The following is a 12,639-nucleotide window of genomic DNA, read 5'->3' as shown; positions in this document are numbered from 1 at the left end:
CCTCTTTCAGACGGGGAAACGTGGTAAAGAATGAGTTAGCAGCTTAATTGTGTGAAATTTTCCCTCTGGTTTTCTCTTTCAGCACTGCCCGCAAAATTCCAGGATCGCCATAGATTATATCAAAGAGCCTAAAGAACAGATCATTTCAGTGGGACCCATTAGGAGAAGAAGTATGTATGTCAGTGATTAAAACAGCGGGGTCTGACGCTTGGGCTTAACTCTTGGGTGTGTTTCCGGTGAATGAGGGGCCTGAAGACTCCAGCTAGGGAACCCCAGTTTGAGAAGACTGCCCGCTCCCAGAATGAAATCTGGTCCATCAAAAACCCACAACAGCAGCGGCTTTTCCTCTTCTTTTCCTCCTTAGAAGGGCCTCGCCCTTAGATACGACTTGACGAGTTGGACTGTGGGCAGGTAACCAGGCGGGCGGCTCTTTTTCAGGGCTGGACTGGTGTGAGGACAACGGAGGGTGTGAGCAGATTTGCACGAGCCGGGTGGACGGGCCTCTGTGCAGCTGCGTGACGGGAGCCCTGCAGGAGGACGGCAGGAGCTGCAGAGGTGAGCGCGCCTCGCGATCAGGGCTGGCGGCTGGGGCGCAGGGGGGGCAGGACCGCTGAGAAGTCCAAAACTTAAGAAGGAAGGATGAGGAAAGCAGCCCAGGAATTCTAGCGCCATTTTGGTTTTTTCGTTTCAACCTTTGGGCCCCTGCTCTTTTATCTAAAAGATAAAGTTGATTAAAAAAAAAAAGTTATCCAGTCATTTAAGGACCAAACACTGGCCTTGAATCTGGCCACCAGGTCTCCTTGGGCTGTGCCTGGGACTGGGGTGTTGGACCCAACAAACAAGACATCCTACAGCAGCCTTAGAACATGGTCCCCCTGGCACCCCCTGAGTTAGCAGGGCTCTTCGCAAGGTTGGGTTATTTCTGCTCCCTTGCTACCTCAGCCAAGGCCATTTGGATGAAGTGGGTCCTCAGCAATGAAGAAAGTGGATTCCTTCATTTTAAGACCACTCAGGTGTCTGATCCATGTCAAGCAGGTATTTGTTTTTCCCATAGGATTTACTATGTTCCTCTCTGTTCACAGCCTCTAATTCTTCCGTTGAACTTCAAGCGTGGACGCTGCTTCTCATCATGACCCAGATTTCATTATGGCATTTAGTCTATAAATCAGGCACGACCTCATAATTAACTCAAGGTTGCTACGTAAAGTACTGTGATTTACTTACTTCAACCCCCTGTAGGATAAAAGGTGTGTGCCCTTAAGTCAAAACCTATTGGAAATTGCCCACTATCTCAAAGTGATGCCACCTGCCCCAAACGGTCAGAGTTCCAGAAAAGAGGGAAATGCCAAGCTCCTCTTTCCAAGTACACAACGGGGCTTCTAAAAGCCAGTTGTGGAAAGCATACATCTTGCCTAAAATTTCCAAACAGTTGTCACTAGAAACTTTGGTTCACATGAAAAACTATTAAAGGAAAAAATTCTGGTTAAAGAAGTCTGACCGGAGATCTGACCAGAGAAATCTGTTCCATCAATGCTGTTTCTGGATCAGAGTTTTCACCAGGAGAAAGCCTGTTGGAAGGATTTTGAGGAGCAGTGACTGGAAGGTTTGACTCCCTCTAAGGGATCCCTCCGATGCTGGGAGGCACCTGACCTCTGCTGCGCCTCTGTTGCTCCCTCCTGTTTGTGACGAACCCCCTCCCTGCCCTCACGTCCTCCAGCCCCACCACGGCCGCGTGGCCACCGCGTATGTTGTTTGCAGCCCTGGGGAACCCAGCCCACATCCGTCCCCTCAGATCCAAACTCTTCTTTTACAAATCAACCAAATAATTTGTCATGTGTTTTATGCTTCAATAAACTTTGTGTTCAAGTATTCTCATTCCTCGGTGGCTGGAATCATTCTTATCGGTGTTCAGCTCCGCACACTACATAGCACGCTCTGATTTTTTTTTTTTAAAAAGCCTCCACAACAGCAATTGGAACAGGTGGGCACTGCTGGCCAGAGCTTTGATGTGTTTTGTTATATGACTGTTTGCTGTACCAACAGAGCATTAGCAGGGCATTTATTAAGGTGCTGTGCAGACGAGAGGCCGGCAGTGTCCTCCTTTGTACGCGGTACAAAACCCCACATTTACTCTAACTACAAAATGGAGGGCCTGGTAAATACACCCCTGGGGTGCCTCTCTTTTTAAGGTTAAAAACAAAGTAAATCCAACTTCAAGTTAATTTTGAAGTTGTTTTGGGCTTAAGCTGATGGCATTTTTGTCTTGTCCTGGGAACCCTGGGAAACATTTGAGCAGGAATCCTAGCGTCCTTGACCGTGGGTGCGGGGACGATTCCTGTCTTCCGTATGAAAGGCGCCACATCCCACTGAAGACGCAGGGTGTAGACTGAGTCTGCGCTGAGTGGCTTTGTTCTCCCAGCCCCACCGGGAGGGTCAGCAAGTTCTAGCTTAGCAGTCAGAGATGCTGTGTGGCCAAGAGGACAGCTGGTAACTGATGGAGAAAAAGATGCATCTGCTTCAACTCGGGCATCTTAGGACCTTGTGGGAAAATGCTGAGCACTGAGATGGATTCAGGAATCAAATCATCTGTTCTGGGTGAGACACAGCACCTCCTCTTCACCGTGATGGAAACTGATGTCACACAGGGGTTCCTTTTTCACATGAAAACCTCAACTCCGGACCCTCTCCCACTTCGAGATCAGCAGGTTCAGAGCTCATGCTCTGTTCTCACTTCCACAACCTGAGGTTTAGGCCTTCATCAGGCAGATTCTGAGTTGAACGCAATAATGCCTCATTTATTATTATTTTTTTTACTTGATTTCCTTAAACAAATTTTAACTAAAAACATACAAGGAGGAAATGTTTTCATACTTAATAACTTCTCTCTATTAATCTTCATATCAAAGTCACTAGAAATTTCTAAATTAAAGACTATGATTGTTTTTTAGATTTTTAATTAAGTCCCTTCCTGCTGCACTTTTATTCTCAGCCTTTGGTTTTCTCACTTGGTCGACATCCTTGTCTGTCATCAGGACAGGCTAGGTTGTGGAGCCATGAGAGGAACCCCCAGAATCTCTGTGGCTTAAACAACAAAGGTCTTTCTCTTGCTCATGCCAGGGGGCCCTGATCCTTATTGCTACCCTGGGAGGGAGGCTGATGGAGATTTCATTATCTTTTCTCCTCTCAATAGAATTTATTGAACAATTTATCCTTTCCCCTAGGACCTGCGGTACCACCTTTACCCCTGTATCCTGTATCAAGTGTCAATCTCTGTGGTTCTGCTTGCGAGCTCCTGACTCCCCCTCCATGGGTTTATTTTGCTGTTCCTATGTCAGAGCTGCATTTTTTATTGATAACCGACACAGAACATCATTAGTTTCAGGTGTACAACCCAGTGATTCGATATGTGGATATACTAGGAAATTATCATCACAGCGACTCCACCCACTACCACACATAGTTACAATTTTTTTCCTGTGATGAGAACTTTTAAGATCTACTCTCTTAACAACTTTCAAATATGCAATGCAGTATTATCGATTACAGTCACCGCGCTGTACCTTACACCCAGGACGTGTTCGTTATATAACTGGAAGTCTGTTATCTTTTGACCCTCTTCACTGGTCTCACCCGGCCTCTGGCAACTACCAATCTGTTCTATGCATCTATAATTTCATTTGGGTTTTTTTTTTAGATTCCACATATAAGTGAGATCATACTGTATTTCTTTTTCTCTGTCTGACTTATTTCATCTAGCATAATACCTTCAAGGCCCATCCATCTTATTGCAAATGGCTGGACTTCCTTCTTTCTACAGTTGAGTAATATTCCATTGTATGTATGTGGGTGTATATATACATATATATGCACACTCATATATATACACTCATATTTATATATATATATATATTCTTTATCCAGTCATCCATCGATGGACACTTAGGTTGTTTCCATATCTTGGTTATTGTAAATAATGCTGCTGTGAATGTGGGGGTACAGATATCTTTTTGAGTTAGTCTTCTCATCCCCTTTGGATAAATACCCAGAAGTGGAATTGCTGGATCATATGGTCGTTCTACTTTTAGTTTATGGAGGACTCACCGTACTGTTTTCCATAGCGGCTGCACCAATCTACATTCCCACCAGCTGAGGGCTCCCTTTTCTCCACACCCTCTCCAGCATTTGTTTCTTGATGCTTCATTATCTTTTGATGCTGCCAGCTCCACACACGGCTTCGGGGTTCACCTCTGCAAGGGGAGAGAGCGTAAAGAACCACACCCCAGAAGGGACATTTAACACTTCTGTTCCCATCTCACTGGGCAAAGCAAGTTCCACGGCTGTCACTACTTTCAGAGAGCAGGGAACTGCGAACTTCCTGGGAGCCTGGGAGGGAGGAGAACTGGAAACCCGTGGTGATGGCTGCCAAGCAGTCTTCCAGCCAGTCGTGCCTAACTGCATTCAGGAGAAACACATCTACAGAACTGAAAACAAACAGGACCCTTAGCCCGCTGTCTGGAAGGCAGAAGAACGGGAAGATGTCCTGACCCTTCTAACCTTTCTCTGCTTGAAATAAATCATTCGATATCACACTACCTTCATCTTCCTCTCTGTAAAATGAGAACTTACAAGCTTCTTTTAAAATATTCTTAGGTTAGAAAATGACACTACCCAAACATAAACCATATGATAGCATATATTTAGATAGCTCCAGAACATCGCCTTCCCCTGCCGCTCAGAAAGATTTGCCTCGGGGCGGGGGGCAAAAGTGCATGCTTAGCAAAGGTTAAAAGGGAAGTTAATTGGGAATCTCATTAACTTGGTATTTGTCTGATAACAAAAGAGACAACATCCTGGGGTCTGGCATTTCTGACAATTGGGGATTCTATAATTAGTTTCTCAGCCAAGAGTAAGTATGCGCTCTATTCAAAGTCCTGATGCCAAAACGCGAGAGCAGTAATTGTTTCACATTGTCTAATAGTCTAGCTATTTTCAGAACCATCTGACATTTAGTGAGAGCTTGAAATCTAATAAAATTTCTTTCAACCAAAGAAATTAAGTAATTATCAAAGAATGACAATCATACAGGTTTAGAGTAATGAAGAATTACTTCTTTACTAAATCTGAATTCATTTAGCATCTACCCCATTCCGAACCTTCCAGTCTCTCTCCTAGAACCCAGGGGATATCTACACTCTGTATTTCGCTGCAATTTGGTCCTGGTTAGGAGAACATGATGGCATTTTTCAGGGCCCTGATTCACGGGCATCTGCGGCACAACTTGGTGAAAAGGAAGATCAAACAGCACCCTCTAGTGTCTGCTCTTTATTTTTGCATGAAACCCAAACGTATTGAACCACACCAACAAAAATATGATTTCTCCCTCTCCCTGAAACCTTAGATGCATATAGCTTAGAATATAGCTTTAGAGAACACATCAAATGCCAAGGACGTTTTTCTGGAGAACACTGTGAGATTTATTCATATGCACACAGTAAGCATCATTCTAGGAAAATACCACCTCTTGGTACCCCATGCAAATTTTGCCCTTAATATCTGTTTCTCTAACGTGTCGACAAAAATAGCTGTCAGGAAAAATTAAGTGTCTCTTTAAAATGTTGAGAAATAAACAATCTGATCAAGAGAAACCATGAAATATTTAGCAGTCTTTCTTTTCCCCAACAGAATTGTGAAATACTCTCATATGCATGTAAAGCACCAGAACTATAACTCTGGTCTGACTAATGGAAGGCTCTGTCTGTGATGGTTTCATTATGTTTGCTGAAATATGATTCCCATGTAAGACAGCATCTCCATGGCAGAGGGACAGAGCTCTGTGTCTATAGATGGAAATAAGACACAAAAGACTCATCGTTCCATGAAGAACTCGGCAATCAAATGCTATTTGCTAAGGAAACAAATGGAGGAAGGATGCTCACTGTACATTTTGCCGTGTGTTTCTGTTTGCACGTCGCCTCTGGATTAGCTGCAGCTTTATTCATTGGCATAAAATATTGATGATGAAATAGTTCTGAACCTCAGACGTTCCCTCATCAGATAACGTAACAGTCCCTCATGCTCCTGTGGCATCTTTCATAACTGGTGCCTTCCTCCCTGTATTTACTATTGTTCAGTCCTAAATCACGCTGCATTCTGACAGAGAAATCAGAGGGAAAGCATTAGGTCGAAGTTATAATGGCATAAAGCACAAACTAAAGAAAAACGCAAACCCCCTCATATACGAGTGCTCCCGCTTGTAGGTTTATTTAGTCCTTTCCAACTCCTAATGAGACATATGAGAATGACGGCAGTCTTCTCTGTCTTTTCTGTCTTTTAAAAACAAAGAAACTGTGACACAGAATCCTCGATTCTGCAACTCCCCACAACTCTTGAATTTCTTTGTGGAATGGTTTGGGGTGTAAAAATCCACTGATGGTACCCTATTTTAATTGGGCCAAAAATACAGGATTTTACTGAGAAGAGTAACATACTTAGTTACTTTAGGTCTTGATAATCTTGGCATTGGATCTATCTAGAACTCATGGAATTTTTCTGATTTAAACACTACATTCCCATAGACATATGCTTTGAAGTTAATTATATGTTAACCAAAGACAAAAAAAAAAAAAATCATGGTTCCTAGTATTTTCCTCTTTACCTGCCACAAATATCCTCAGTGCTACCAGCCATCCTGGTCCTTTAAGGCAGTTTACATATGTACATGGACCGTTCAAGTTGAGGAGTTACAGTATATTCAATGACGCTCTCCACGAGCCTCTGAGTTGATGACTGCAAAATGCAAGAATAGCAGCGTCCCTGCAAAGGAGAGAGTCTGCTCTCCCGAAGAGTCCTGATCAGAAAGCAATTTGGCAAACTGATTTGACAAGGGAAAATGCCGGAACATATAATGTGAAAATGTCTGGGTGTTGTATCAGAATAGTCAAGGCATAAACTGAGAAGAGCTGTGAATAGCAAGTAACAGTTTTTTGGGGCCCAGATTCTAAATGTTTCCTTTGAACCTCCAAGCCAGGAGTGGAGACATTCTAAATATTGATTCCAGTTTAGCAGATCTCTAGAGACGCTACCCCTTGTAGGTTTTATTCACGTCTCCCATGTGTCACCACCTTCTAATTGTACTTTTGACTACTTGGTCCTTTTCATGAACAATTACTGTCATTAGTTAACTTTAAGTGTAAATCAAGAATAAGTCAACAGAGGGAGAGAAATCTCACCCCCTTTATCTTAAACAACCCCCCGCCCTGGACCACAACGAGCAATTCAGCCAATGATCGCAATCCGTTTAAATGCACACTATTTCGGCAAATTTCCCTGAAAGCACAGGCTGCCTCAAACCTAGGGAAACACGTCTTCACATACAACTCTGAATACTTTTTTTTATTTCAGGTAAAGCAGTTTCCGACAGCCACAACAAGTGAGGACTTCGCTGTATTTCTGGGTATTATACTCCAGAAACACAAATTCATCAAAAGTCAACTTTGCTGGCAGACCCCTGAAGAGGCACGTGTGACTTCTAGAAACCAGAAGACTTCACACTACATCAGTATGAAGTCTTTCTGTTTCCTTTGCCTTAGAGTTTTCCACACTGTGCTGGCAGCTTGAAACTATAGAACTTAAAATTGGATGGTGATTCGAAAAAACTCTCCTAATAAAATGCTGTAAAATGTATGGATGTATTTCTAAGCCTTCTCCCCGGAACTGTCCTGACGTGCTTGAATGTTACAGAAAAAACAACAAAATGCCTCACCTTGTGTTCTGATCTTAAAAGTGGGTTCTTTAAACGCCACCTCCAAAACATGAATGGATCAGCGGCTAAGTATGCTCCCACGCCAGTTTTATTTTTATAAGCAACTGAAAAAGCAAGTGCTTTCACTAATTCCTACATTATTTATTCCAATCCCATTCTAGATTTTTCCTTTTCACCAGAAGAATGGAGTTAGATGAGGAATCTATTCAACTTCATTTGCTATGTTTTCAGATTCTCAAAAAAAATCCCGTGGCTCCCTCTGCCAGCTTGTCTAGTTTTGTCACGGTAACATCCAAAACCTGAGAGACAGAAAAGAAATTCTGAGGTTTTTCTTATGGAAGAAATACGGCCCTCTCAAACTGATCTCAAAGAAAAATGGGACCCAAGGCTTTCATTAAACCACGTGAAATAGAGTGCTTGGCCAATACTGGAGAGCAAAGTCCTCTGAGGCAAAAAAAAAAAAAAAAAAAAAAAGGAAAGAAAAGAAAAACTCCCATCTCTAAATATCAATTTGTGTTTGTTTTACTTTGTTGTTGTTTTTCTAGGCAGAATCAATAAACTGAATCGAACCTCTTTTTAAAAGTAATTTGGGAAAAACAAGTGTGTTGCTCTATTCTGCCTGTATATCCCGCAAAGCTTCGTGGGAAATGTAAACTCGTGCACCAAACACTTTCCAAGAATGGCACTGACTTCAAACTGGGTCTGGTGCTGTCCTTTGCAATAAAGTGCAAACTCAATAGAAATTTAGAACCCAGTTTGCAGGGGCAGGTATAGCTTAAGTGTAGAGTGCATGCTTAGTATGCACGAGGTCCTGGGTTCAATCCCCAGTACCTCCATTTAAAAAAAAAGAGCTTGCTGACGACTGCAGCATAACAGAACCCAGTTCATAGAGATTTAGAGGCTGCCTGTGGATTTCAGGGTCCCCCTGCAGAGGCAACTCTCCTGTCTACTTCCTCCCTCTATCATTAGTCTTTGATGACTTGGCGTGTCAGTCCAGCTCATCTGAGCCATGTCAGAACTTAGAAATAGTTAAAAACAGGGGGAAAGCATAGCTCAAGTGGTAAAGCGCATGCTTAGCATACACAAGGTCCTGGGTTCAATCCCTAAGACCTCCTCTACAAATAAATAAATAAGTAAAACCTAACTACCCCCAACTCCTCAAAAAATTAAATAAAATAAAATTTTAAAATAACAACAACAAACAAAAAAAGGAACTCTGTTTAGTTAACCCTGAAGATTAGAGTTTTTCAGTCAACTGAGAATTGAGATTTTTTTTTTAAAAAAAAGAACCACAGTTATTATTTACTTACCAATCTGTGGTGAGTGAGGGCTCTCATCTATTTCCTTTATTCCTCCTAAATAATCCTATGGCATCGTTATTTTCCTATTTTATAGATGGTGGTTTAAAGAGGTTAAATAACTTGCCCAAATCATTTAATTTGATTTCACAGAATATTTGATAGAGTTGAAAGAATTATTGCAAGGGAGTTTGTCTGGGCATCTTAGTAAAACAAAATGCCAAATACGACAGGTACCCTTCACGTCATCCAGCATCTCTGAGACGGAGGTCAATCAAGTACTCTATTGTCCTTGGACTGTTACCATATGGATTATCAAATTTTAAAAGAATTTTAGATTTTTGTACTAAAATTAATTTTACACTAAAATTCCACTGAACATGAATTAATTTTATTCCTAGCGTAATAGTTCAGAACACAGATTCTAGAGTCAGACAGACTGTGGGTTTGAGTCCAAGTTTCACCACTTACTGGCCAGATTCATTCATTCATTCATCAAATATTTATTGATTGCTTTCCTTGTAACAGGTATTGGGCTACAGCGGTAAATGATTAAGATGTAATTTCGAATGGAGCAAAGTCCTATGAGAAAAGCAAGTAGGATGTTACAAAGGGAAATGGGGGTGGAAAATTCATTTAGATACAGCCTTATGACTGGTATCATTTCAGCTGAGATTTAAGGGAAAAGAAGGAACCAAGTCAGTATGGAGGAGGGGGTGCAGGGGAGGCACTTCAGACAGAGGCCAGAGCAAGGGCAAGGTCCTAAGGCTTGAGAGTGGCAGCTGCAGGGATGAGGAGGAGCTGGTGTGAGTTGCCATGAGTGAGGGCTAGGGAGGTAGGCAGGGGAGAAGGCATCTAATTTTGTGTCAAGGGTAATCATGAGCCACTGGAAGACTGTAAGTAGGAGAGTGGTATCATCCAATTTACTTTTTTGAAAATACTTTATTTTTAGAGCAGTTCTTGGTTCACTAGCAAAACTGAGTAGACCCTAGGCAGATTTCCCAAATACCCCCTGCCCACACACATGCACAGCCTCCCCCACTATCAACATCCCACACCAAGTGGTACATTTGTTACAATCCATGAACCTACACTGACACATCCTCACCCAGAGTCCGTAGTTCACGTTCGGGTTCCCCCTCGGCGTTGTACGTTCTGTGGGTTTTGGCAAATATATGATGACAGGTATCCACCATTACAGTGTCATACAGAATAGTTTCATTGCCCTAAAAATCCTCTGTGCTCTGCCTATTTATCCCTGCCAATTTATATAAAAATAATAATTCCAAATACTATATGGAGAATGGATCTGTAGAGAGAATGAGAGGAAGCAGGAGGAACAAGTCACTGGTGACCAGGATTGGGTGGGTGGCAAGAGCCCAGGGATGGAGGATGTGGGAAGAAATGGGTGGTTTTGAGTTCTATTTTGGAGGAAGAAGCTATGGGACAAAGCCATACGTTGAATTTGAAGACAGGCGAAAGAAAGAAATAAAAAAAGTTACTGCTTTGTACAACTGGATGGATGATGATGTCAGTTACTAAGATGGAAGAAAGTGAGAAATAGTTTTAGGGAGAAGATCAACTGCTCGGTTCTGTACGTGTGGAGCACCAACGTCTGTTAGAGACCCAAGCAGAGGTGTCAAGTAGGCAGGAAGATATTTGACAGGCGCCTGTCGGACTAGTCTGGGAGAGTGATAAACCACGTATAGGAATCCTATACGTTTATGTGGCATTTAAGTGAAGGACAGAAATTGAGAGAGAGAGAGAGCAAGGGAGAACTGAGGAGGCCTTTACTCTTAAGGGGCCTGAGAATCAGCAGGATCAAAATTTAGAGGTCAGGAAGAGAGGGAGAAATTACCAAAGGAAACTGAGGAGTGGACAGAAAAAGCCAAGGAAAATCTAAGAGGAAGTGTGCCTGATACCAAGGAAAGAGAGTATTGCAAACAGGATAGGGCGGCCAACCACGCTGAGTGCAAGAAGATATTAGGCAAGTCATTTAATCTTTCTGACAACCTACAGAATCTCTAAACTAGGAATACTACTACATACCCCCTATTTAGTGAAATGACAGATCTAAGCCCCTTACCGTGGGGCTCTGTGTACAATAAGTGTACAGTAGGGTTTTTTCAATCTCTGTTACCTCAATGTCATCTATTACGGTATTGCACAGAAAAGAAGCCACCAGGGGATTGTGGTTATAAAAATGCCAATTAAACTGGATTTTACAATTTCTCCTTCCTTACTGACATTACAAATCATTAGCAAGGTATGGGAATAAATTTCTCCTTGTAGTAAAACACTGCTTTTCAGCGTCAGTAGAGAATGTAGCACTAATTACTTCCAAACCCGTTTAACTTGTTTACCATTCCCCGGTACTCTCTGCCTGTCCTGCAAAGTATGTGAGTGGCTTTTTTTTTTCCCCCAATTAATTTTAACTGCAACTTGAGGAGGGACTAAATCAGCAAAGTCATTAATATCTTGAGAATACTAGCCCGCTTACTGTAAAAGCATTCATACAGATATCCCTTATGGGAATAGTCTCCAGAAAGCTTGCTGGTGTTTCTGAACGCTGAAGTAACTGTCTAAAAAGGAAAATGATCGAGCAGGCAGCCTTTCCAAAAAGGCATGCGACTTTAAAAGCTATTAAAAAACAGTGAAGCATTAATGAGAAGAAAATGAGGAGCTTTCATTTATTAAAAATTATGTAAACACACTCACTTCAGACCCATTATTATTGCACTTAGATACTTTTGCTAAATGTTATCAGCAGGTAGAAATGGAACCTGGAAAACTGCTCTTAACCACCACTTAAAAATAGAAACTTCTTTTCAAAATAGTGATCCTCACAAATTTCTATGAAGACGAGCTGGACTGATGACAATTCCATTAGCCCATGAAAATTCAACTAATGAAAATTTAAAGATTAAAATACATTTTTGAAGAATCCAAGAGAAATTGAAGAAGGACTGCTTCTCTATCATTCTCCAAATTGAACACTCGGAAAATTTCCCTAATTAATTAGAAAGATGCATCTCAAACCTTGTACGATGCAATGGGGACCACTTTATAAGCAAAAATAACAGGTAATTCTCTGTAAAAGAGCATATTAATTTGTTAGTATTTACCCAATGAATATAGACTTAGTGGATAAATATCCATGAGAGAGAGAAATAAACATGTAACAGAAATTGGCTACCTGAGCCCTAATTCTGATTACTGCCTGAGAGCACAAATGCGCTTGTGCTGACCGAGACACTTTGGTCCCTTCTCGCTGCTCACCTTTTTTTTAATCCCTTCCTCCATGTTCCTACTCACTCACACACTCTTCTTTCCCATCCTCTCACTGTATTCCAGTAACTCTTTGAGGCAATAATAGAAATACAGAAGCAACCCTAAAATAGCATTCATTAGAAGGAGGTGAGAAAAAAAGGGGTAAGACTATAAAACAGTAAGAAAAATTGTATGCTTTTTTCCATGTCACGAAATTTTACATAGGTGCTAAGGAAGGGCCACTAATTTGGTTCTAAGCTGCCCAGCAAATAGTGCAAAGTCACTCAGCTGAGTGTCTATGGTATAAAA

The 12,639-nt window shown here is 41.8% G+C and overlaps 1 protein-coding gene and 1 long non-coding RNA gene across 5 annotated transcripts in view; one reads left to right on the top strand and one right to left on the bottom strand.

Moving 5' to 3' along the window:
* TECTA (tectorin alpha) overlaps nt 1-2,672 on the top strand; it is a 66,673-nt gene extending 64,001 nt beyond the window's left edge. Inside the window, exons 21-23 of the mRNA XM_032472343.1 lie at nt 83-170; nt 439-555; nt 1,083-2,672. Coding sequence (XP_032328234.1) covers nt 83-170; nt 439-555; nt 1,083-1,183 — 306 coding nt within the window. The 3' untranslated portion in view covers nt 1,184-2,672. The remainder of the gene's footprint in view (nt 1-82; nt 171-438; nt 556-1,082) is intronic.
* LOC116661104 overlaps nt 1-12,639 on the bottom strand; it is a 47,219-nt gene that overhangs the window by 4,843 nt on the left and 29,737 nt on the right. For all 4 annotated transcript variants that reach the window (XR_004316849.1, XR_004316846.1, XR_004316847.1 and 1 more), the window contains exon 3: nt 4,102-4,247. This is a non-coding gene — a long non-coding RNA (uncharacterized LOC116661104). The remainder of the gene's footprint in view (nt 1-4,101; nt 4,248-12,639) is intronic.

This window comes from Camelus ferus, chromosome 33 (assembly GCF_009834535.1).
Source record: "Camelus ferus isolate YT-003-E chromosome 33, BCGSAC_Cfer_1.0, whole genome shotgun sequence".
Classification (NCBI taxonomy): domain Eukaryota; kingdom Metazoa; phylum Chordata; class Mammalia; order Artiodactyla; family Camelidae; genus Camelus; species Camelus ferus.
Note: the sequence above shows the minus strand (reverse complement) of the source record. Positions and strands in the feature narration are given on the sequence as shown.